This window comes from Artibeus jamaicensis, unplaced genomic scaffold (genome assembly GCF_021234435.1).
Source record: "Artibeus jamaicensis isolate MK-2021 breed Jamaican fruit bat unplaced genomic scaffold, CSHL_Jam_final scaffold_916, whole genome shotgun sequence".
Lineage (NCBI taxonomy): Eukaryota > Metazoa > Chordata > Mammalia > Chiroptera > Phyllostomidae > Artibeus > Artibeus jamaicensis.
The window spans coordinates 53720190-53747020 of record NW_026522059.1 but is presented as its reverse complement, the minus strand read 5'-3'; the positions used below and the strand labels follow the sequence as shown (position 1 = coordinate 53747020).

General features: G+C 38.9%; 2 protein-coding genes across 5 annotated transcripts in view; one reads left to right on the top strand and one right to left on the bottom strand.

The window, feature by feature from the left end:
- Nucleotides 1-26831, top strand: part of LOC128626735 (disco-interacting protein 2 homolog C-like) — a 114029-nt gene that overhangs the window by 23537 nt on the left and 63661 nt on the right. The window lies entirely within an intron of this gene.
- Nucleotides 17328-26831, bottom strand: part of RGS20 (regulator of G protein signaling 20) — a 126809-nt gene continuing 117305 nt past the window's right edge. For all 4 annotated transcript variants that reach the window (XM_053661019.1, XM_053661020.1, XM_037137833.2 and 1 more), the window contains 3 exons: nucleotides 25477-25560; nucleotides 20395-20629; nucleotides 17328-18316 (listed from right to left, as the gene is read on the bottom strand). In XM_053661019.1, coding sequence (XP_053516994.1) covers nucleotides 18128-18316; nucleotides 20395-20629; nucleotides 25477-25560 — 508 coding nt within the window. In that variant the 3' untranslated portion in view covers nucleotides 17328-18127. The remainder of the gene's footprint in view (nucleotides 18317-20394; nucleotides 20630-25476; nucleotides 25561-26831) is intronic.

The window sequence follows — 26831 nt, the reverse complement described above, 5'->3', positions numbered from 1 at the left end:
ATGGACTACAGTGCAGGCATGTTTGAAGTGTGTGTAGATGTAAACCTTCTTTCCCTGGGACAGCACTAAGCATCTCCTGAGGGCTATCAGTTCAGCCTTCTGTGCTGAGGTTCACAGCATTTTGTTATCTTGTCCTGGGCTTGGACTTCTGTTACCTTGTCTGCTAGTAATAGATGCCTACTGCATACCTGATTCATCATTGGCTATTGTCCATGAAGCTGCTCCTATCTGTGTACAGCTCCCAGTCTGGTGCTGCCAACAGTTGCTTCAGTAGATCTAGCCTGCTAGATTAACTTGGTTAATGATTTCCAAGCAGTCATGCTGGAGGGCTGAGTTTTCCTTCATGTCTGGGAGCAGAGAGGCCAGATTCAAAGTTGTAGTCTGCAAGTGATGCGGACTCTGGTTCATAGGTTCTGCAACATTATGGATGAGACAAGGCAAATTCACATGGACTACCAAGTCCTGTGGAGGAAAAGGGACGGTTTGGCCACTCTCTTATGAGGAGAGTGTGCCAACCCTTGCCTTGACAGACTTTTATTGCTTTTCTGGGACCATTACATTGAGGACAGGCCTCACTTACTATGCACAGGTTCGCTTTAGGTGGTTACCTTTTACAGAAAACTAAGGAGAGGATGCTGCTTGTCACTGCACAGATATTTGCAAATACAAAGGGAAATTTGCAAGGGATATTTGCAAATGCAAAGGGAAAAGTGGTTGAACTGGTTACACTTGTCCTTAGAAGGCTTAGCATAGATTTTAGGAAGTCGCTAAACGTTTGCTGCGTCAATTCAGGGTGAGGGAGTTTTAGGAAAAAGCAAGTCTCAAAGCAGCCTAGGTACAATGCAGGCCTGATTCCCCACAGGAGAACCTATCCATGGGCATAGGTCTTGTGCACCAGACCTCGCTTTCCACTGGCCTTTCCAAGTGGGATCCGGGCCTATGCCACATAGAATGGTCTCCTATATGCAAGGTAACATTTAGATTGTTCAACAGAATGGCCTGGTATTTCCCCATGTGCCCTACTATCAGTGAATCGCCCCTTTCTATTCCAGTAGAGTTAGGACCTGGTATGGTACCAATACCACAGTAGGTTGTCTCAAAGTGAACTTCTCAGCTTTCTGTTAGATGTCACAAGTAGCTGCCACCGCTCGACGACATAGTGGCCATCCCTTTGTCATGTGATCCAACTTTTTCAAGAGGCTATGGGTTTGGGGATGTTTTCCAGAGCCTGGGTTAGTAAACCCAGTCCAATACCCTGTCTTTTGTGAACGTAGAATTGAAAGGCTTTTGTGAATTGGGCAATCCTAGCGCAGGAGCCACAGCCAGCTTTTCCTTCAAGGTATCAGATGCTACCTACAATCCCTTGTCCATTTGAAATGTTCAGAGTACAGTCTGTTCAAGGATGTACAGTGGTTTTGCTATGAGTCCAAACTTCAGAATTCAAGTTTGGCAGAACCTTATAATCTGTAAAAACCCATGAAGATCCCTTCAGTTTTCTGGGATTTTTAGTGTAGCAATGGCTTGTTTTCTATCCACCATCAAGCTCCTACTGTTATGTCGGTTGAAACCCTAGGTATGTCACTTCCTGGGCTTTGTGAGGTGATACTCCTTTTTGCCAAACAATTTAGAACTGTGATGATGTTGAGCAAACAGTCTTCATAGGTGCTATTTATCATTATCTATATATTGCAGAAGAACTCCTGGTTTCAACCAAATATCCTTTAAGTCCTTGACTACTCTCACCAGATATAGTCAGGGAACTCTTAAATCATTGTGGCAGCACAGTCTAGGAGTATTGGAGTGTGGCTTTAGTGTCTGGGTTCTGCCATTCAAAGGCAAACAGAAGCTGAGCCTATTCATCTATTGGGATGAAAAAAAAAAGGCATCCTTCAAGTCTAGGACTGAAAACCATTTGCTATCTCCGAGCACCATGGTCAACAGAGTATAGGGGCACCGTAGGATGAATGTCCTGCACAATGTAATTTTATGACTCAAAGATCCTGTGCCAATCGATATTCATCAGAGTGAGACTTTTTGACTGGCAAAATGGTGTATTTGAGGGGTACTGGCATGGCCAGTTTCTTCTGTGGAATCTGTGCTCCCTCTTTTAAGCTAACTTTTGTGGGTTGGACATTAACCACTTTACCTGGGGTTCCATCAGCCCAAATGGTTTGACTGAGCTGTTCATAGATCTCAGGTGGGAAAAGTTCACCTCCAGGACCTTCCAGGCAAGTCAGGAGTGCCTGGAGTAGAAGAGCATATTCCAGTAGTACCTCTACATGTAATTGCTGCTTTTCAGGAGAAAAATTTATTTGTGCATTTAATTTTCAAATAAGCCTTGGCCCAGAAATGGAATGGGACAGTCTAGCATGTAGAGCAAACTATGTACAATCCTCTGATCCCCAAGCTGGCATTCTAAGGGTTAAAGAAATGCCTGTCTTTGTAGTTGTTTAGTCACTCCAGTAACTATTACTATATGCAAACTTTCTTGGTTAATTTCATATTCAACACCAAATATGTAGCTCCCATGTTTAAAAAGAAATCAACTGGCTTCTCCACCATTAACTGTATGCAGGTCTCCTGTGGGGAAATGGTAGTAGGTCAAGAGATGTCCAGGGGAGCCCCTGGACCTCCTCATTTGTCATCAGACTCCCCTTACCTTTTTAGCTTTTCTTGGTGAGATTTTCCATCCCTACTTTCCCTTTTGAGTTTTGGGAACTTCTTTCTCCAATGGCCCTCCTCCTTTCAATAGGCACATTGATTGGTACCTAGTAGACTTCCCTTTTTCCCTTTAAAATCTCTCTTCTTCTTCTGGTCTCACAGCCCTGTTTCTAAGAACACCATGGCCAGCTTTATCCTACTTGATTTCCAGGTGTTGTAGACTTTAAAGGCTATGTCTACCAGCTGAGAGGGATTCATTCCCAATGCCCCGTGTAACTTCTAGAGTTTCCTTCTAATATCTGTGGCACTTTGTCCAATAAAGGTCATGTTGACCATCCGCACATTTTCTGGTGCCTATGGGTCAGCCAGCATCAGTGTGCTTTCTATAGGCCTGATAGGTCCTTTCTAAAAATTTAGAATGGTCCTCATCTGGCTTTTGCTGAAGGGCCTACATATTCAGGCTCTTTTGCTTTAGCACCCCTTTCTTAAACCCTTCCAGTATGCACTTTCTATAACGTTCCAGGAAGGCTAGGTGCCCCTGCCATTTGGGTTCCAATCAGGCTCTGTCAAGGGAATTGCCCCAGATGGGTTGGGGAGGTCCCACTGGGATTCTTTTGTAGAGACACTGAGACTTTTCATTTGCTTTATGTATAACCAGTCATCTCTCATTTGTGATTAACAAGATGTTAAAGAAAGCCTCTACATCTTCCCAGTTTAGACGATGAGTGGCAAAAATAGAGGTGATAAGATCTGCCATTTTGGAGGATCATCTCTATATGAGGGGTTGGAATTCTTCCAATTCAGTAAGTCTGAAGTGGAGAACAGAATATGGGCCCAATAGTAGCCAGCGGGCTGGTCTTCCTGAGTTATTCCTCCTGTAGGGTACGGCCTCAAAGGAAACTGCTTTGCTCTGAATAGGGAGGATTCACCCTGATGGGTCTTTGAGGAGGTGACCTGTCCCTCATCATAAAGGGGTAGGGCCATTGGCTCTGTGGGCCCCACTCCAGGAGCAGCCAGCGGAGGCATTGGTGATGGGGAAGGTTCTCCCGCAACCAACCCTGAGTCCCCTGGGTTCAGGGTGTTGATGAGGTTTATTTATTCATTCTCCTTTCCTTCCTGTGTCTTACTATCAGGAAGAGGTTTCAAGGCCCTTTCCCTTCTCTTCACCATCAAGTGGGCCTCTGTCTCTGGTGAAATTCTATTATAGAATGACATAAATGCCTTGATGTAATGGATTTCATCCCATTTGTGTAACTGTTGGCAATACTGTTCCAGTTGCATAATAGTACAGGAATCCAGGGAACTATCCATGGGCCACCTTTCCCCACAATCCAAAACATTTGTAGGCCACACAGTATTACAATAACAAATCAATACCTCCTTGGGCATTGGATAATGGCAATACATGCTCCAGTCTGCCAAAATCCTACTCAGTAGGCTCTCTTCAGAAGCCAGTACAGAATTGCCCTTTTTAGCCAAAACATACAGGCCTAAAACTATGACTGAAAGAGTGCAGGCAACCTGTGAATATATAAACAAAACTTGACCCTGCAACTCCATCTTACAAGCGGGTTTCAGGTTCCTATCTTCTGCAAACCAATGCTGCAAATCATGGCCTCCAAACCAGGGGTGTTCCTTACCAAGTCCTAGCCACACAGCTTTCCTCAGCCTCTCCTCACCTGGACCTCAGTTCACAGCCCCAAAACTCACGTGATTCTTGCTAATCCTTAGAGTCTATTCCCTTCACAGACCCATTTCCTTTCCATGAGCCAGGAGTGTTTAAGCAGAAAACACCTCTAACAGGTATGCAGAGGAATTCCTAGCAACAGGGAAAACTCACACTCCTACTCCTCCAGGGGTTGAACTCTCTCCTGGTCTCATGCATGAGTGTTTGGCAGGTGGTGGTACGTGATCCGAAGATGTGAAGAATATCTGGTTTATTAACAGGAGCTAATTAAAGAAAAAAACTAAGAGAAGCTGGCCACACAAATATCTAGCAGTTCAGCTATGATTCAATTCCCTATTGGGAACTTCTTTGAGACCCCAGAGCACCCTGCTCTGAGCTCTTCCTAGATCCATCTTCCAAGCAGGTTTTTCTGACACATCAGGCAGTGAGCTCCTCCTGGACTCCCATTCCTCCTGCCTGTCTGCATATGAGCTCTTTGCAAACCACCACTTTTCCTGCTGTAGCTGCCACTTCTGAATTTTTAACCAGCTGTGGAGGGTCTTTTCCTCTCAGTACTGCTAGGACTGCTGGAGGGACTTTCTGTGTGGGTGGCTCTCTGTTCGGAGGCAGCACAGCTGAGCAGCATGCCTCTCTCCTACCACCTCCAAGACCTGGGACTTCCTTTTCAGCTCTGTTTCTTCTGTCCCCTCAGCATAATGATGGCTGGCTCATTCAGTTCTCTCTCCAGTAAAACTTTCTCCTGGAGATACCAGGCCCGGATATTTGCATCTGTCTCAGCTTAAGCTTTCTTTAGCTCCTCCTGCATTGTGTGCGGCTCTCTGTACTCTTTCTTCTGTCCAGTGAAATGTCCCTCACTGCCTCCCACTGCTGCTGGAGATTAGAGACCAGCTTTTCTTTCTCCAAACACTGTGTTGTTTGAAGCTCTGAAGTTTGTTTTGCATATTTGGAGGCTGATTCTTTGACCTCTGTATGTCTGTAAGTGTTGGAATCTTTTTTTTTTAAACAAAAATCTGAAGTTCCTATGTTGGGCTTAGCCCAGTCACCCATTGATCATAGGTAGCATTCTGAGTACATCCTCATAGTTCTCAGCCTCCCTAGGTCTGATGGAGAGGACACATTTCTTTCTAGGGTTAGTAAACCTCAAGGTCCAGGGTCGGACACCTTGCTAGACTTGCCCAAGTACCCTGACCATGCACCTGCCTCCCACATGGTCATGTAGTCCTGGCCCTCATAGCACTGGCCAGAGGTGGGTTAGGGCCCAGCACAGTCCCTCTTGGGACCTTAATCTTGGTTCCATTGCTCAGTTGTTATGTGCATGCCACTTGTCTGTTCTGCACTCCTTTTCTACAGGTTCCTAAACTCGGGGTTCATTCTGTCATCATCCATCTAGTTTGGCATGGCTGCTCATTGCACTCTCGAATTTGTGGGTCTTGCTTGATGCATTTCTTGAATAAGTATTTGCATTTCTTATTTTTCATGATGTTGATTATTTTTGTTAATGCCTTTTGTGAAAGACACTGTCATCTTTATTTCTCCTGCACTGTTCCTGTAGCTTGCTGAGAGGTTTCTTATGGCCCTGTGTACCAGGCTGAGGATGGGTACAGACCAGCCCCTCCACCACCACCCCCGTGACACCTCATTGCATGCTGCGGGTCCCCTGACCTGGCTACTGGCTTCACTGCAGGATCTCTAACTTTTCTCCGGGCTCTGGGTCAGGCCCTGACCCACTCAGGAGCCCTGTTCTTATCTGCTCTCTTGGTCTTGTCGCCAACACAAAAATAATTTTTAAGAAATAATTTAGAAATGTAGTTCATGTGCAATTTAAACCAGTACTCACAAAATAATTTCTTTACATATTTTAGTCTCTCAAACTGTGCTACCCATATTCCTATATACATCTTAGCTGAACAAATATAGTTTATTTTGTAATTATAAGAAAACTTCCAGAATCTGCAGGCAACCTAAGTATGTGTCCTACTCAGGAATCAATCTGTAACATTTTAGCAATGGGACGATGCTCCAACCAACTGAGCCACAGTGGCCACGGCTACAATGATATTTTTATAAAATTCAATTGGAGTCCTTTGGGTGTAGGTTGGATAACCCAGTCTTGCAGCACCTGAGGTACATAGTGGACAAGGGGGAAAAATCTAGAAAACTGGGTTCTATACCCAGTGCCACATCTAAACTGGGGTGTAAAACTTCAACAAGATTATTCCCTGCTGTGAGTGTAACACTGAAATTGAAGTACTGATATCTTTATTCTGTAATTTATCAGATAGCTGTAAGAATAAAAATTTGCTTTTTGAAATACAATAGCCTCTATCAAGAAAATTTAACACTGGGAAAAGAATGGTACCAGCAGTTTGATGCCAAGATTGTTGATCTCACTAACTACTGTAAAAAAAGTTAAAAATTAAATTTTAAAGTATATTTTATTGATTATGCTATTACAGTTTTCACAATTTTTCCCTTTTTATCCCCCACCAACCCTGCACCCCCCAATCCTCCAGCATCACCACCCCCTTAGTTCATGTCCATGGGTTGGATGTACATGTAAGTTCTTTGAGTTCTCTGTTTCCTATATCATTTTTGACCTCTCCCCGTTATTTAATGCCTGCCAATTATGCTTCTTCTTCCCTGTACATTTTCCCCCCTATTCCTCCCTTCCCCTTCTTCACTGAAGTCCCTCCATGTGATGTCCATTTATCTGATTCTGTTCCTGTTCTAATTGTTTGCTTAGTTTTTGTTGTTTTTCTTTCTTTTATCTTTTAGGTTCATTTGTTAATAGTTGTGAGTTTGTTGTCATTTTACTGTTCATAGTTTTTGATCTTTTTCTTAGATAAGTCCCTGTAACATTTCATATAATGAGGGCTTGGTGATGATGAACTCCTTCAACTTAACCTTATTTGGGAAGCACTTTGTCTGCCCTTCCATTCTAAATGATAGCTTTGCTGCATCGAGTAATCTTGGATGTAGGTCCTTGCTTTTCATGACTTGGAATACTTCTTTCCAGCCCCTCCTTGCCTGCAAGTTTTCTTTTGAGAAATCAGCTGATAGTCTTATGGGAACTCCTTTGTAGGTAACTCCTTTCCTCTTGCTGCTTGTAAGATTCTCTCACCTTTAATCTTGGGTAATGTAATTATGGTATGTCTTGGTTTGTGCTTCCTTGGGTCCAACTTCTTTGGGACTCTCTGAACTTCCTGGACTTCCTGGAAATCCATTTCCTTTGCCAGACAGGGGAAGTTCTCCTTCCTTATTTTTTCAAATAAGTTTTCTGTTTCTTGCTCTTCCTCTTCTCCTTCTGTCACCCCTATGATTCTGATGTTGGAACATTGAAAATTGTCCTGAAGTTTCCTAAGCCTCTTCATTTTTTTGAATTCTTGTTTCTTCATTCTGTTCTGGTTGGATGTTTATTTCTTCCTTTTGTTCCAAATCACTGATTTGAGTCCTGGTTTCTTTCCCGTCACTGTTGGTTTTCTGAATATTTTGCTTTATTTCATTTTGGGTATCTTTCATTTTTCAACCAGGCTCAATTAATTCCATGAGCTTTTTGATTACCAGGGCTTTAAATTCTTCGTCAGATAGGTTGGCTGTGTCTTCGCTTAGCTCTTTTTCTGAGGTTTTGCTCTGTTCTTTCATTTTGGCCCTATTCTTTTGCTCAGGGCCTCTGTTAAGTTTTAAGGTGATCTTAAGTATTCACTAGGGCAGGACAACCTTCCTTGCTGTGCTGCTGTGCTGCAGTGCTGCCTGTGGGGGAGGGGCCAGAAAGGGAACAATGCAGCCTGCTTGCTCATCTCTAGCACACTTTTCAATGAACTGGGAGAGTTTCTCCCACTGAGGCAACCACCGTAGTCCACAGCCACCTTTTGAGTCTCAATTTCCCCTTAAGTCAGCCCCTCCCACCTCACCACAGCCAGCCCCACCCCCATGGTCTACAACCTTACTGGTCTGGTTGTTCTGTTTGACTGTTTTTTTAATTCCGTGGTTGTCAGAGTTCCATGCAGTTTGATTTTCTGGCACTTCTGGTTGTTTACTGATTTTAGATCAGCTGCTATCTTCCTTTTGGTTGTGCAAAGGGTTTCTACTGATACCTCCATCTTGGCTGAAACTCTCAAAAAACATTTTAAATATAATTTTCCTGTTAGGGATGTAGCAATGAGAGTGAATGGTAGGGGTCAGGTGTTAATATATGATCAGTTAGCAGTTTTGATAATTAGGTCTTTGGTGTAAAATCCTGTTAGGAAAAGTATTCCTGTAGTGCCAGGCTTCCAATAATGAGTGTGGTGACAGTGAAAAGCAGTGCTTTGAATGGTCCATCTATTTTTCAAATATTTTTTTAATTATTTAGGCTGGGAATAATAAACCCTGAACGTAAGAATACTATGGCTTTTAAAAATGTGTGTGTGCACACACAGCTAAGTGCTTAGATAGTATTTAAGGCCGGTGGTTACTATATTAGGCCTAGTTGGCTTGAGGTGGAGAAAGCTATAGTGTTTTAATGCTGTTTTGGGTGGGGACATCAATGGCTATAAACAGTGTGGTGACTGCTCCTAGGCATAATATTACTGGTTGAATTAGATTGTTTTCTGTTAGTGGGTAGAGTCAGATTAGTAAAGAAATGCCTGCTTGAGTGGAGTAGTGCTGAGATGGGTGTAGGGCCTTCCATGGCAGAGGATAGTCATGGGTAGTCTTAATTGGGCTGATTTACTAGTACAGCTAAGAGGAATTCAACCAGCAGGGCGTTGGTGTTGTCAAAGTTTAATAAGAAGATCTATCATCTTTTTCATGTATTAGGGTTAAATAGGAATCATGCTGTTGACATAATAAATTCAGTATCTCTAATATAGTTTATAATATTGCTTGCACAGCAGCATTATTAGCATCTGCTCAGTGGTATCATCAGCCAATTAACAGGAATGACATAATTCCTACTCTTTCTCAGCCAATAACTTGAAAAACATTGTGGGTGGTAACTAGAATTAGTATTGTGATGAGAAATACTAGAAAGTTGTTGAAGAATACATTGATATTTGGATCTGAGTGCATACATCATATTGAGAATTCCATAATAGATCATGTGATGGGTAGCGCAGTGGTACTGATATATGAGTAAATGCCACTGAGAACTAGTCTAGTTTGAAGCTGAATGATAGTTTCATAGTTTAAATTGTTATTCAGTGTTAGTTAGAAATTACTATTTCCTGGCTGGAGTAGATAAACATTATAGTGGGGATTGGGCTGGTGACAAAGGTATATGAGATTATAGTTTTAAAACAGTTTGGGTATAGAATGTATTTCTGAATATTTGATATAGTTGTTATAACTGGTATAATTAGTATAAGTAGTGAAGTTATTATTGAAGAGGCAATTAACTTTATTACTTTTATTTGAACTTGCACCAACTTTTTGGTTCCTAAGACCAAGGGACAACTTCCAAAGTCTGAAAAAGCCACACTCCTAGGTGTAGAGGCATGAGTTAGCAGTTATAGTATACTTTTCAATAAAGAAGAATTTTTTGATTCTGTTATTAGATTCTCAGTCTAATGTTTTGGTTAAACTATATTTATAATGCAAAGTCTCCAAAATAGTCCTGGGGTTAATTGTTAAGAGTGGTGGGGACATTAGTTGTATTATTATGAATGTGTTTTCTCATATAAAGGATGGTTCAATATTGTTAATATGATAATGTGTGGTTGCCTATGGGTTATGATTGGCATGATAAAGCAACATAAAACCGTAATAACTATGTTAATTCCTGTAAGGATGATGGATAGGTGAGATCAGGAGAATGTTGGTATAACTACAACACTTCTCCAGTCAAGTTAATTGTGGGAGGCAGAAAGCTAGGTTGGTGAGACTTGCTAATGGTCATCATGATGCTATGAGAGGGAAACTGTTCATAGGCTGTGAGCTAAAGTCACAGTTTAGTGTGTCAGTCTTTTCCAAGCAGCTGACTTGCAGAATAAAAAGACAGTTGTATTTCTAAAGTATTCACTGAGGTCAAATATTAGGGTACTCTAAAGTGCTAGAGTAGGTCAGCAAATCACCAGAAAGGAGAAATTAACATTAAAAAGTGTATTGCTATCAATCCTGTTTCCTATTCCTCCTATTTCTGAGGTTTCAGAGCCCACAGCAAATCCTTAAGGTCTATTAGTGAGAGCTACCTTCCTTGCATTGGTCTCACAGGATCTCCCCACTTTTCCTATAAGAACTAGATGGTCTCTCATTTCCAGCCCCTAACCACACCCTCCTGTCCATTATCTTTCACCTCAGCTTTATTTTCCCTAAAGATTCTTGTCACTGCCATGACTTCCAGATTGCCACGGGCTCTGTGCTGAATAATACTGCTCAGTCTTTGCAAATGGCAAGAATACACCTTCCTAGGAAGTGTATTATTGACTTCTGTGGGAAAACCCATGTTTTACTAAATTTAAATTAAGAAGACACAACTCCTTTGGATAGGCTCTGAAAAGGTGGAGAAGAAGAAAGAAAAGAGTACAAGTACTTCAGGTTGGTGATTGATTTTATTCTATTTTTATGCTCACCCAAGGACACGCTTATTGATTTTAGAGGGGTAGGGAAAGGGAGAGGGAGAGAAACATTGATGTGAGAGAGAAACATCCATTGGTTGTCATTTGTACAAGCCCTCACTAAGGACCAAACTCACAACTTGGGCATGTGTCCTGACAGGGAATTCGGTTTACAGAACTATGCTCCAATGGAACCACACCAGGGCAGGATTGTGATTGATTTTAAAAGAATGTCATCATTGTTTTAGCAAGAGCCAAAAACAATGTGTAGTTATCTTCTAAATTAAAATTTTCATGATTCAGAGAATACAAGAGATCTTATTTTTATTATGCACTCACTTGATATTTGTAGTCATCTGAAATCTTTAGTTTCAGGGAAATGGAAAACTTTTCTATAAAGGAGCTACATCTTTGAACTTGCCTCCTTCTACCCAAGCCCAAAATGGTTAACATTCACAGCACAGTAGAGGATGTTACAATTATTTTTTAAACTATCTATCCATACTGATTGATTTAAGAAGGTACTGCTGTTACATGATGCTGTTTTTTCTTTTTTTTAAAGATTTTGTTTATTTATTTTTAGAGAGAAGGGAAGGGAAGGAGAAAGAGAGGGAGAGAAACATCAATGTGTGGTTGCCTCACATGTGCCTTCTATCAGGGATCTGGCCTGCAACCCAGGCATGTGCCCTGACTGGGAATCGAACTGGCAACCCTTTGGTTCCCAGCCCGTGCTCAATCCATGGAGCCACACCAGCCAGGGCTACTGTTTCTTCTTTATGTGGCACATTAACTGAGAGCAAATGGGAGGCAATGGAAAATAACTGACAGCCATGCTGTGGCCCGGTGAATAAACAAAAAGTAATGTGGGCAGTATTCAGTCAACGGTATTTGTGAAAGAGTCTTATACAATAAGACTACATAGCAAAAGGTCCAGATCAGTACTTTTCAACCTTTTTCATTTCATGGCACACATAATTTGATTACTAAAATTCTTCAGCACATCAAAAAAAAGTATCTTTTGCCAATCTGACAAAAAAGATTATTTTTTGATTATTATTTGATTATTATTTTGATAATAAAAATATTTGATTATTTGGATTCATTTGTACCAGATGACTATTGATGTGTTTGTTGGCTGTTGTCATTTTTAAATATGGCAATCTAAGGAGAAAGACGTCATGACCCCTGCTTCAATAGTCAGGTACTGCCTGTTTAAAAAACTTCTTTTTTTTTCTTTCTTTTTAAATTAATTATTTTTTATTATTCAACTACAATTGTCCCCATTTCCCCCACCACTCCTCCTCCTACACTCAATCCTACCTCCCCCTTTGGCCTTGTCCATGGGTCCTTTATACATGTTCCTTGATGACCTTTCCCCTTTTTTCCCCTTTATCCCCTTCCCCCACCCCTCCCTTCTTCTCTTCTCCCCCTCTCCTCTCTGCCCCCTCCCATCTGGTTACTCTCAGTTTGTTCTTTTTTAAAAAAAGATTTTATTTATTTATTTTAGAGAGAGGAAGGGAGGGAGAGAGGGAGAGAAATATGAATGTGTGGTTGCCTGTCGAGTACCCACTACCAGGGACCTGGCCTGAAAACCAGGCATGTGCCCTAGACTGGGAATCAAACTGGTGATTCTTGGGTTTGCAGGCCCATGCTCAATCCCTTGAGCCACACTAGCTAGGGCAGTTTGTTCTTTATTTCAATGTCTCTGGTTATATTTTGCTTGCTTGTTTGTTTTGATTAGGTTACACTAATAGGTGAGATCATATGGTATTTGTCTTTCACTGCCTGGCTTATTTCACTTAGTATAATGGTCTCCAGTTTCATCCATGCTCTCACAAAGGATAGGAGCTCCTTCTTCTTTCTGCTGCATAGTATTCCACAGCTTTTTGATCCACTCATTTACTGATGGGCACTTAGGCTGTTTCCAGCCCTTGGTTATTATAAATTGTGCTGCTGTGGACATAGGGGTGCATAGGTTCTTTCGAATTGGTGTTTCAGGATTCTTAGGGTATAATCCTAGCAGTGGAATTGCTGGGTCAAAAGGCAGTTTCATTTTTAGTTTTTTTAGGAAATTCCCCACTCTTTTCCACAGTGGCTGCACCAGTCTGCATTCCTAAAAACAGTGTACTAGGATTCCCTTTTATCTACGTCCTCTCCAGTACTTGTTGTTTGTTGACTTGTTTGTGATGGCCATTCTGATTCTTATAACATTCTTTTAAAAAAGGCTTTTAGGTCTTTTAACCATTTGGAATTTATATTTGTTTACATACATATTTTTCCAAATGGAGAACTATCTATTGTAATAAAATCAGCTTGTCAGATTTTATTTTTAAATTTTACAAAAAAAATCTTGGAATTGCATTGAATTTGTAAGATACTTTGGTAGTGACTTCAGGATTTATTCATATACATAGATGGCACTACAGATTTATCCACCGAACTGATCCATATTAACAATTCTGTGGTCACATCGGCTGTGATGATATTTCTCTGAGATGTGACACATTACAAAACAAATTTGAAATGGAATTTTTCTTTTATAGCTATAGGAAGTTCAGTTTTTGTGTTAAAACTTTCAATTCTACTTCTATTGAATATTGCTCTAGGCTAAATAGAGTCATGTGCTACATAATGGCATTTCATTCAACAATGGATTGCATATATGATGGTGGTCCCCTAAGATTATAATAGAGCTGAGAAGTTGCTATTGCCCAGTGATGTCTAAGCCACCTTAACACATTTTAGCCACACTCACACATTTGTGATGATACTCGTATAAACAAATCTACTGAGCTGCTAGTCAAATAAAAGTATAGTACATACAGTTGTGTTCAATTCTAATACTTGACAGGGATAATAAATGACTATGTTAGTGGTTTGTGTATTTACTATGCAATACTATACTTTTATTATCATTTCAGAGTGTTCCCTTTTTTACTTATAAGAAAAATTGACCGTGAAACCATATGCCATATTATACCGGCAGAGCCTCATACATACTGTGTCTCTTGATTGTATCATTTTCTTTGCAAGCTTGTGTTAAATCTCTTGACTTAATATTGTGTTGTTTTATAAATTTAGTGTAGTCTAAGGGTACAGTGCTTATAAAGTCTACAGTAGTGCACAGCGATGCCCTAGGCCTTCACCTTCACTCACAACTCAGTGACTCACCCTGAGGACCTTCCACTCCTGCAAGCTCTACTTGTGGTAAGTGCTATAGACAGCAGCACTATTTTTTATCTTTTATCCTATATTTTTGCTGTACCTTTTCTATATTTAGATATATTTGGATACACAGATACTTACCATTGTGTTGCAGTTGCCTGCAGTATTTAGTGCAGTAAAATGCTGTACAGGTTTGTAGTCCAGGAGCAATAGGCCATACCCCACAGCCTAGGTGTGTAGTAGGCTGTACCTTCTAGGTTTGTGTAAGTGCACCTTTACAATATTCCTGCACTGAAGAAATTTCCTAACAACACATTTCTCAGAACATATATCCATTTCTAAGTGAAAAATGACTTTATTATATATAAAATAATTGTTAAGGTACATTTTCAATGCCCCTGGATCTCACCAACTGAGATGACAAATATTGGAACACGTTAGTCCTGGAATGCTAGAGAATGGCACCCCACACAATGGAAATATGACTTAGGAGGTCAGGTGAGGTTTCTTGGAGGGGGTAATATGTGAGGTAAATTTTAAAGGAATGATAGAAGTTAGCTGAGTGAAGGGTGGCATTTTAGAGAGGGGGTAGGGAATACAGAAAGTATAAATCAAATTCTCATGAGCCTTTAGAAAAGTGTGATGTTGTATATGTAACTTTTCCATAAGCATATATTCTAGAGTCTAAAATGTGTGTGAGGATAGGTAGGGAGTCGGTGACCCAACTACAGAGGACCTTGCTTATACACAATGCCAAAACTTTGGTATTTGTACTCCAGGTGATTGGTAGCTACTAAAGATTCTAAGGAGTGGAGGGACAGTAACAAGTGGATGTGTATATGAGAATGACCACCCTTTGGCATTTTGAAAGATAGATTTGAATGGCAGAGATGGTTGCAGGGAGACCTGTTACAAGGCCTTTGGGCAATGATGCTGACAGGTGAGAGATAATGGGGTCAGAGAGAGGAGAAGAGAAACATAAGAAATATTTAGGAGATAAAATTAGCACAGCTTGGTGATTCTATTTGAGAGGAGAAAGAGTGGGAAGAGTCAAATTTAACAGCCATATATGAGGTTTGGTGACTGGCTAACCGATTAGGGCTATAGGCAGGGGCTGAGCTAGGAGGAGGGTGAGGGGGTGGGGAGATAAGTCAAAATTACAATGAGTTTCACTCATCCTAAGAATATACAAGTGGAGATGTCCAGCCAGCAGCTAATTCTGAGGTTCAGGAGAAAGCTAGACTAGATCCTGCTTGGTAGCCATGAGTATACTGATAGTTATTTAAACAATGAGGAGGGGATATGAGAGCCAAGATAGATTAGTCAGAAAAGTAAGACAAAGCCCAAAAGTTAGGGGCCATGTCATCTAATGGGCAAGTAATAACAGCAATAACTGCCACATAGTAAATGCTTGCTGTATTTTACATGGATTGGTAGTTTTAGTTCTCACGGCAATGCTAGGGATACAGTACCATGATTGTCCCCATTGTTATGGAAAAGAAAAAGATCCAGAAAGGCTCCACACAGTAAATGGAAGAGTTAGAAAGTCTAGCTTCACAACCCAACCCTTGGCTGCTGTGCTCTGCCACCTACGAATAAAGGTGAAAGAGAATATGGAGAGTGAGGAGAGCACCTCAAAAGAACGGGAAATGGTGGTTCCAACAAGGCATTGTCAGTGATGTCAGGAACCTGAGCAGTCCACGGAGAAGAGACCAGGAAAATGGTGTTAGACTTGACTGATGGACACCTCCCTGGACTGTTCAGGGAGTGAACGAGGAGATAAGGCATGGAGACAGCAGGAGTGGACTATTGTGAAAAGTCTGATGAGGAGGAAGAATCACCAGTCATATAAGGTAGGTTTCTCTTTAACTTGGGAATCCAAGGATATTTATGGTATGGGAAAAGTCAAGGTGAAGATATCAGAGAGTAGGAAAAAGTCGATGGAGCAAAGTTCGAGGTAAAAGCATTTAATTTACCACTGTGTACCACTGGCTCCTTGGAGCACTCCCATTCATTTGCTGCTATACCCCTACATGCCCTTGCTTTCTTCTTTCCTGTATTGAGGAGCCAGATCCTTCCAAATCTCTTTGGGGAATTCTTGTTTTCCTCCATCCTTACAAAGATTCTTCCTCAGCTCTTCCTATACTGTAACTCTCATTCATCCACGTGTTGAAAAATCTCAAAGTCAATAGTCCATCCTAAAATCTCAATCACTAGCTCTCTCCACTTACATCCTACCCAGCATTTTGTTTGGAGTTGCTTCAATTATAAACACCTGCCCTATACCTCCACACCCCCCCCCCCACACACACACACACACACACACATATATATATATATATTTTGTTCTATTGGTTTTAGCTTTGGTGTTGCCTCTGCTGAAACCATTCCATAGCTCTTCAAGACTCCACAGCTTAGTTCTTCACTGTTATACTACTTAACTACAGTTCATTGTAGCCATCATGGACACATCTGTAGCCCATACTTGAATGAAAAGTACTAAAGGTCAGGGTTTATGCCTTAATCACAGTTATGTTCTCTTAATCTAATGAAAAGAAAAGAATAAATTATGGAATATTTTGGAATGAAAAATATGGAATAAAAACATGTAAGAAGTTGATGTCTTGGAAAGGAGGAAATAAAACTTCATTCTTTGGGACTGGACTGAAGGAGGCAGGGATAGAGGCTGATCTATATGTATTTATAGATTACACAGGTTGTTGAAGAGGGTTAGGGACACCATTGTCATAGTAGATTAGGAGGTAAAATGGTTTACTAAGAGCAAGGGTGAAGGGCTTAGGTTTGGGATTTGAAGAAAGTAATACAGAAATTGTGAGGCTGAAGAGCCAGGTGAGGTAGATAATTGAGAGGAAAGCATCCCATTTAGGGCCAAAACATGCTGTAGGCCTCTTGCCAATTAATTTCTAACCCACTCTTCAAACAATTCCAGACTTGGATGTCTTTCACAGTCACCTCATTGTTGATGTCTTTCTGATTTTTAGTAGTGATAGGCTTCTCTTTAGGATGTTTGGGTTTACAAACCAGTATTTTGACCTTGAGCAAGCTATGAAGTTATTTCATTTGCCTGTCATAAAAATAGTGGGATCTAAAAGCAGAAGTCTTGTATGGGAGCTAAGAGATATTTTGCATGTATCCCTATTTACTTTTATATTTCCCAAATATTTACATGCAAAAAACTAAAGATTGAGGTAAAATTCTTGTGCTTTATTTTTTTAAGTGAAAATGCCCATATTTATTTCAATAATAAAGTGGAAATGTGCTTGTTTGAGAGTTTTTTATGAATATGACCAAGTGGTGAACTTAACAATTTGTTCCTTAGGTTGGCAGATTCTGATAAGATAATGGTAAATTTTCAAAAAAAAGTATTTTCTAAGCACTACTTCTCTTACCAAACATTTGAGACTGATGCACTTCAGGGCACAGCACTTTACATTAACCATAGATAGAGGCACACACACACACATGTGTATCTACATACATGTATTCCAAGGTTATAAGAAGCGGATAATCATTTTTTATAAGAAGTGGTCACATCTTTAAGAAGTGGGAATTTGGGTTTGGAGTGGCTCTGGTAAGTGGATACGTCCAAAGCCATTTGGATATGTCCGATAGCTTTGGACATATCCAAAACTGATCTTGCTGGAAAGAGAGTATCTTGAACTCTTTCAAGAGAAACACTTGAACATCTTTTCTTTGGGAAGCTAGTAATCAGGTACTGAACTCATGGAAAACAAAACCAGCCCAGTGTGCTCCAGTGGATGTACATGCTCCAGGCAGTATGGAGTCTTCTAGTGTATCCTTTGCCACTCAGGATATGTTACTGTTACTGTAAATGTAAATATACTATCTTTCTAATACAGCCATATCCATTTTTTCAAAAGTATCACTAAAGGTGGCTGCAATTTATATTGAAAATATATCACCTTCTGTGGAAGGAAGCATCTGCTATTAAAATAGCCTGAGTATTAACACCAGCAGAAGACACCTCTGAACTCCCTGTACTAGACTTCATCCATGAGTTTTTATTATTTTATTAATAATAAATATATTTTATAACATCCTATGCTTCAGCTGATTTCTCAGATAAGGACTGGAGCAAATCTTTATAGACAGCAGAATTCATGAATCGGGGATACGAGTCTCTGTGCATTAAGGTGTAAATCTGGAGTTGTGCATCATCGAATATGTGTTGGGATGGCTGCACCATGTTCTTATTGATGACTTCTCTTACTCTGGAGTCTAAGCTGACCTGTCAATAGAAACAAATAAGAGGGGTATTAGATACGGTTTTCTTGGGAAATCCATCCCAAACTCCCATAGCTTGTTCTGGTTTTTAAAAATCCCAAATCAACCAAGGTCATTCAAAAATCTAAACTGACAAAAGAAAGTGAATGCATAATGACAAGGGGTTTTCAAACTTTAGTGGCAGCAGAAGCCTCTAGAAGGCTTGTTAAATAGATTCTGGGTCAGTCAGAGGGATCTTTCTAAAGTGCAAACCCAGACACTCCAGCTTCAGCCCTTGCACTGACTTGCTGTGCTCTCAGGATCAAGTCCAAGGCTTATTATGAGTTCCGAGTTGAAACTTATGAGCCCTTTCATGATCTGCTTCCACTAATTTCCCAGCTCACTATTTCATGCACAAATTTAAAGAACTTGGATTTCAGTTGGAATTTAACAAAAAAAAAAGGAGATAGAATTAGTTTGTCTTTGTTGCTTCTGTTTAGAATACACCTTCCCCCTCCTCCTCCTGGCTGTGTACTTCTTTCCTTCGGATCTTGGTTTAGATGTCACTCCCTGTCCTGGGAAGGCTTCCCAACCCCCAAGCTTATCTGCAGAGCTGCACTCATGACTGGAGAAGCCTCTCTAGGCCTCTCAGGTTCTTATCACATCTGTTTGAACTACTCAGCGCCCTGCTTCTGGTCTTCTCCTAATCCATTCTGCAGCCATATTGGTCTTGCAAACTTCAAATTTAATAACAGTACCAATCTAAAATCCAAGGGCACCCCAGATAGACAGCAGAAAAGCTCAGCATGGTTCCCAATTTCTTGATGCTCTCAGACAATTCACTTTTCTTAATTTCCTCGTGTTGCTTGCTATGTGCCCTAAATGTTTGGTCAATGTGCCACACCAAACTATTGACATTTCCACTGTGATGTGACTAAATTCTTTTATTCCTGGCCCATCTAGTCCTATCTTCTTGGATGTCTTCATCCATTGTGTTTCTTATAATTTCCTTTTTATTATCCTCGGTCGGTCTTAGGCCTCTCCCAGTACATCTCTCTCATTCCTGCCCCTCCCCACTATTGATGTGTCACTGCATCCACCCCTGTGAGACCCTGTTAGGGGCTCCATGTCATTCTGACCCCTGAGTGTGAGTTCCCTGTCAGGAGAGGCCCTGTTTTATTACCTTTATATTCTTAGTACATAGTAGGAATCATGAATATTTTATAATTAGAGCTACAAGGCACTTTCTTTTGAGATCTATCTAATCTACATTTTGACATTGAAGGAACAAAAACTCTGAGAGATGAAAACTTGCTTGATTTCACTCATAACTTCTCTGATATTAAAAAAGGACATCCTGGGGAAAAACTCTGAAGCACCAGTGTATTAGTGATGTTACCATATAAAATAAAGATGCCTATAGAAAATATTTTGCTCAGAATTAAAGGATAATTTTATTTAAAGAAATGCTGATGGCGTGTACTATTTTTAAGCAGTATTAATATTAAAATGCATAGAATACCCCTTCTGGATAATCTAATGAAAGTTGTGCATACTTCTTTCCAGAAAAATACACAAAATCTTTCACAGATTTCAGGGTGTATTAAAGTCCATTTGTGGGACCATAGTCAAAAGGATTTGAATACAGTTGACCCTTGTACAAGAGGAGGATTAGGGGCACTGACCACCGTGTAGTTGAAAATCCACATACAATTTTTGACACCCCAGAACTTTTCTAATAGGTTTCTGTTGACTGGAAGCCTTAGTGGTAATATGAACAGTCAATTAACACTTATTTTGTATATTATGTGTATTATATACTATATTCTTATAATAAAGTAAGCTAAAGAAAAAATTTTATCAAAAAAAGCACAAGGAATAGAAACATATATTTACAGTACTCTACTGTATTTATTGGGAAAAATCCACATATAAGTGGACCTGCACAGTTTAAAGCAGCGTTGTGTTCAAGGGTAATTTTATTATGAATAGTAGGTCACTTTCTATATTTGGAGTAGCTGTAACTGTGCCATGTGACCAAACACTGATGGGGTTAATTTTATCCACAGCCTCCTGGGGCAAAACCTTTTGAGAGGTGCATACCTCTTTAGGAGAAAGAATAGAAATGTAGTCTTCATATATGATCCTTGCCTTTTCCTCAATAATGCTTTTATTAGCTTCTTTTTTCAGTTCCTCACATGCCATCCAGAAAAGCATGTTTTCTTCACTGAATTCCGTTCGGAGGAACTCACGGAAAGCATTTCTTCCCGCGGGAGTGAGCATTAGCTTGTCGAAGGACTGCGCCCAGGAGCTCACCTCTTCCGGAGTAGGAGTGGTGCTTAGCAGAGATCAGAGGAAAGGGCAAAAGGGGGCTATGTTAGTGATAGTTAATTTGAATTTCATCACTAGAAACCCATATTTTAACTCTCTGGGAATAAAAGTGTGTACTTAGGTCATTTTAGGAAGGGAAAGAGCTCTTCTTGGTGTCCTTAAATCTTTAGCAAAAACACATGAATTTGATATTTTCAAATTGTTAACTGGATTGCATGGCTACTGCCCAAATGCTTGCGAACCAAATTGCTAGAGCAACTGCTGAGAACATACTTGTTTACATCTAGGCACATCCTAGAAAAGTTTTTAAATTATAGAAGTAAAGAAAGATCCTATAATCATCTGAGTAAACACTCCCCAGTCATGTGACAGACCTAAGTCAGCCCTGACCACACTAATTTCCAAAATAGCAATGCAATGAGGCAGTGTCTATTTAGTATTTTTTAAAACTCAAAAGAGAATTCTAGAGAGGAGAGAAGAATATGTTATATAATTGTGGGTTAAGAAGGGTGACAGTAAAAATGAACATTTATGAATTCACCATTTACCTTAAGAACCAGGTCATCACCAACAGCTGCATTTACCTTGGCACCATATTCACACATTGCTCTCTGACTCCCCATCCCTAAGGGAACCATTTTTCTTGACCTTGGGTTTTCCCTGAGTTGATTATTTACTTATATTTAATTATATTGGGTCAGAAATTAAATAATTATATTTAATTGTATAATTAAATAAATTTAATTATATTGGGGTCAGAAAACATGGTCTGTTTAACAATGGTCTTTTTTCTTATCCCCTTTTAAAAAATAGTTACTGTGTATGTATGTATATATCCTTGGAAAATGTATTTTTATGTTTTTTTACTTTATAAAAATGGCTTCAGCAATTTGCTTTTTTTACCCAACACTAAGTGTCTAAGATTCACCCACGCTGCTGTATATGACCCGACAGAGTTCCTGAGCAGGATTCATCTCTGATGTTCCATGTTTGTACTGTCCTCACTGGGTTTTGGTACCACTGTTACACCTGCCTCTTAGACTTTTGGGTAGTTAGACATGTAGTATTGGAATGATCAATTCCTGAAATGTTTTGTGGAACTAATCTGTAAAACCAACTGGATCCAGTATTATTTTGTGGGGAGGTGTTATTAGGTTCCCTTATAAAAAAGAGATGTTGAAATCTTAGCTCTCAGTACCTCAGGATGTGACCTTATTTGTAACTAGGATCTTTAAAGAGGTAATCAAGGTAAGATGAGGTCTTTACAGTGAGCCCTAATCCAATATGACTGGTGTTCTTACAAACAGAGACAGACACACACTGAGGAAAGACCATGTAAAGATGCACAAGGAAGATATAGTCTTGTGACTGCCATGAAATATCTATGAGATGAGGAATGCCCAGGATTGCTGGCAAGTACTAGAGAGGCTAGAAGAAGCAAGGAATGGTTCTCTCCTAGAGCTGCTGGAGAGCATGGCCCTGCTCACATCTTGATTTTGGACTTCTGGCTTCAATAAAAGTGCATTTCTGGCTTTCAAAAATAATATTCAAAAAGTAAGAAAAAAATAAAACAGAGAGATCCTATGTACCATTTGCCCCATTTCCCCCAAAGTAGCATCTTGCAAAACTATAGTACAACTTCACAGTCATCTTGGACATTGTTGACAGTTGAATTCTGCTTACTCATTTTTGTGATTCCATTTTTTATTGAGACCTTAAGATTTCTGAGACCATTATTGTATATTTTATTACAGATACTTACAACATCTTTAGTCCTTTGGGCTCTAAATCCAGGTGTCGTTTTTACTTACTCTTGTTTGTGGTAGTTTGTTTCCTTTGGGTTGGTCATAATCTTTGGCAAACTGAGAGTTGAAATTGAGGATGTTTTCTTCTCTCCAGAGAGGACGTGTATTTGCTTTTTCTGAGGTCTAGCATGTGTAAATGACCCAGGACCATTTTAGGGATCAAAGCTTAATCCGGGAGCCTCAGTTTCAACACCTTGCCCTCACCCTACTCTGCACTAGCTCTTAAAGAAAACCCCTCTTTCCTGTGCTTAGCAGTCACTACTCAGGGTTTTGCTTACATCTTATTTGGTTGTGTTCTTCAGGTATTTCCTCACTTTTCTTACTTTCTGTGAGCTCAAGAATGCAAAGACTTTTAGATTAATGCAAAAATCTGTTGTTCTGCATTGGGAAGGCCCTCAGATTATGTACTCTGACACAAGGCCAAAAACTCTCTTTTTTAGCTTTGAGGGGTAAAGGATGTATTCCAAAGAATTTGCTGTGTAGATAACTTGTCCTAATTACATGAAGGTCATAGGAAAAACACTCTCACATATAAAATATTTACAATGTAAATTCTATGTTCTTTTCTTGAAATCATATCTTGAAGATGATTACAACTGACCCAGCACTGTAACATAAATGAAAAGCGCAAGACCAGAGAAAGAAGCTTATAGAAAAATAGCAGAGAAAACAATCACAAATGTCTAAACAATTGTTTCATGGTTAGTATCAAAATTAGATTCAGTATGGACTATGGATTCCATTTCAGCACAGCTGTGTGCAAATGCACAGAGAATTCCTTGGAGGATACATAAAAAGCTGTGGGTGGCAGATAGTATATCTGGAGATTGGGATCAGGTATGAAAGATTTTTTTAATTGTAAAACTTCTGTTTATTTCATTTTTGTTTTTATAGTGGGTATTTAAATTTACTTCATGAAAAAATGGAAACATAATATAGAAAATTAGTTTTCTAGTTAACTAGTTAGCTAGAAACTTAGTTTTCAAAATGTTTTAAATGATATTGAAAGGAAAATTTAAAAATAAAGTAATCTACATAAAAATCCTGAATTCTTTTTATAAAGATTCCCATTAAATTGGTGAGGTTTACTATAAAGGAGGCTAAATTATGTTCCTTAAGTATGAAAAATCAAAATACATCCTTTTTTTACTGTCAATTAAAAAATATATATAAAAGAATTGTTTTGAAAAAGTTAAAGGCATTTTTTTAAAAGAGAGAGCATACAATTTCCATAGTACTGAAGAACCTAAAAGCAAAGAAAGCACAGTTCCCATAGCAAGTAATAAAAAAAATATAAAAATTTTAAAAAAGAAAAAAATAAGTAATTAGGTATTACAAGCAGACTATCAAAGAATATGCTGTAAGATTATACATATCAGTGCTCATTAAAATAACTGACTTAACGTAATTGTATTCTAATTCTCTATTTAGAGACAGAGACTGAAACTGGGTCAAATGTAACATAATACTATTTTGGGGAAACATATAAAATATTACCAAAAATTAAAAACAAGTACAAGGCAAAGAAATATGAGGCAAATGCAAATAAAAATAACAATATCTAAGTAGAAATGGAAGCATAAATGGAATTAAGTTGTAAAAAAGTCATTTTATATTATTGGATGTAATTGAGAACTAATAATAGAAACATGTATTGAATGCTTGCCTTTTGCCAGGCTCTATTCTCAGTGCTTTACTGGTCTTATTTAGTATTTACAACGAGACATTTTTGGCTTAGCTTCGACAAACTATTATCATCCCCATTTTACATATAAGGAAACCGAGGCATGATATGGCTACTAAGTCAAGTGCACAGGGTTCCCAGGACCCATAGGCAGGATGGGTACAGCTAGGACTAGATGTAGGAATTCTGGTTTCAGATGTAGCAGTCTTAAAGCTTTGGTACAGAATACATTTTACTGGAATATGTAAAATAAAAGCTGTTTTTAAGAAACTAATAAGTTGTGGGAGATTTTGATGTGCTTCCCAGACTTTGAAAAATCTGGGTAAAAATAAATAAAGAAAGAAAGAAGAAAATATTTACATACTTCACCATGTATAATGCACATTTTTTGGTGCAAATATTTGAGGAAAAAATAAGGATGTGTGTTATACATGGGCATAATGATTACATATGATGGTTATAATAATCCTTTGTATAGTGCACACAGAAACGTAGTGTGCATTATACATGGCAAAATACAGTAATTAACCTTTTAGGCTAATTCCGTTGTCCTTTCAAAAGTAAACAATTTACCCTGGCTGGTGTAGCTCAGTGGATTGAGCGTGGGCCTGCCAACCAAAGTGTTGCCAGTTTGATTCCCAGTCAGGGCACATGCCTGGGTTGCAGGCCAGGTCCCCAGAACGAAGTGCAACCACACATTGATGTTTCTCTCCCTCTCTTTCTCCTTCCCTTCTCCTATCTCTAGAAATAAATAAAGAAAATATATTTTTTAAAAAGTAAAAAATTTAGTACAAGACCTATTTGAACAATGATTTTAGGATATTGGTTTGGATTTTCAATTAAATACCCATAATACCGAAGAAAGGAATAAGGATACATAGGTTAAAATAAAGCAATAAATACTACAGATGAGAAGAAATTTTAAAATTTGGCATTATGGAAAGTAATTTATTTGTTAAGTGATTTTTTAGTTAAATTTAAAAAAATAGTCATTAATGGAAGTTTAAGTCAATAGTTTAGAAAAAAAATGGACTTTTAAAACTTTCCTGAAAACCAGTTGTGTATGTTTCATTATGGTCTTAAAGCATACCATATAAAAATAAAATAGTGTCATATATTTGTCAAGAAGCATCAATTTATGTTTGAGATTGGTAGGCATTTAGATTAATGATGGAACTGATTTTTGACCCTATCACACAGTAAGTTAAAAAGAATTCTGCATCGAAAATGTGATGCCACTTTATGATTTGGGGGTATTAGCAAATTGCATGCACAGAAACTTTGTGTTTATTGAAACATATAGTGCAAAAAGTAATAAAGCAAGCACTTCTGTCAACTCAATGAGCTAAACAATTGAGATTTTACCTTTCTTCATGGTTTGGAGTGTCATCTCTTCTGAGTTCATGGGAAGCTGTCCTGGGTGTCTGTTCTTGGTTTCTCACAGTGAGACTGTACAAAACATGACATTTACTTGTCAGTTGATATCATCTAAAGAAAGCTCCAGATTACCAAGAACTTTTTTTTCTTGAAAAATGACCCTGATTAGTTTTCTCAGTAAAACAAAAATATGACAATAAAGTACTAGCAAAACAAATTACATTTATAACATGGTGGTCGACACTAATCAAGTGAGAGTTTACATTTAGAAAAACAATTCTTTTTGTAAAAATATGCTCATTAAAATAGTAAAAAAGTAAGATTATCAGGAATGTTTTGTATTTTCATTTCTTTTTTGTTTGTTTTTTAAATATTTTGTTTCATTTTGTTTGATTTCATGCATGTTAAAAACAAGAATACATTCTCCAAAGTTTGTTTGTGGTGAAAATGGAGACTTTATATAGTTATAGGCACACATACAAAAGCATCAGAAGGAACCAGGAAAGTGTGCAATGAAAATCTACAGTATTTTTCAAGAGAATTTAAGTTTCCTTATATACATTTTGTACTTTCCTTTGTAAATCTATTGCAAATATTTTTGGTTTTATTGTAAATGGAATTTTCACTTCTACCTCACCTTCTAACAGCTTATTACTTGTACATATGAAAGCTATTACTTTCTAAATAGCTATATCAAATTACCATTTATATATCATAAAGTTATAGTTTTTTTATTGTTGGTCAAGTACAGTTGTCTTTATTTTCTCCCCATCATCCCCCTGCAGCTATGCCTCCCTCCCTCCCCTGATCCCGCCCTCCCTTGGTTTTATCCATGTGTCCATTATAGTTGTTCCTGAAAACCCTTCCACACTTCTGCCACATTATTCCCTCCCACATCCTCTCTGGTTACTGTCAGTTTGTTCTTAATTTCAATGCCTCTGATTATATTTTGCTTGCTTGTTTGTCTCATTGATTAGGTTCTACATATATGTGTATAGGTATGATCATATGGTATTTGTCTTTCACTGCCTGGCTTATTTCACTTAGCATAATGCTTTCCAGTTCCATCGTCACTAGCCATCAGAGAGATGTAAATTAAAACCACAATGAGATACCACTTCACACCATTGAGAATGGCCATCATAAACAAAGCAACAAACAACAAGTGTTGGAGAGACTGCGGAGAAAAAGGAACCTTAGTTCACTTTGGTGGGATTGCAGACTGGTGCAGCCGCTGTGGAAAACAGTATGGAATTTCCTCAGAAAACTAAATATAGAACTGCCTGTTGACACAGAAATTCCACAGCTGGGATTATACCCTAAGAATCCTGAAACACCAATTC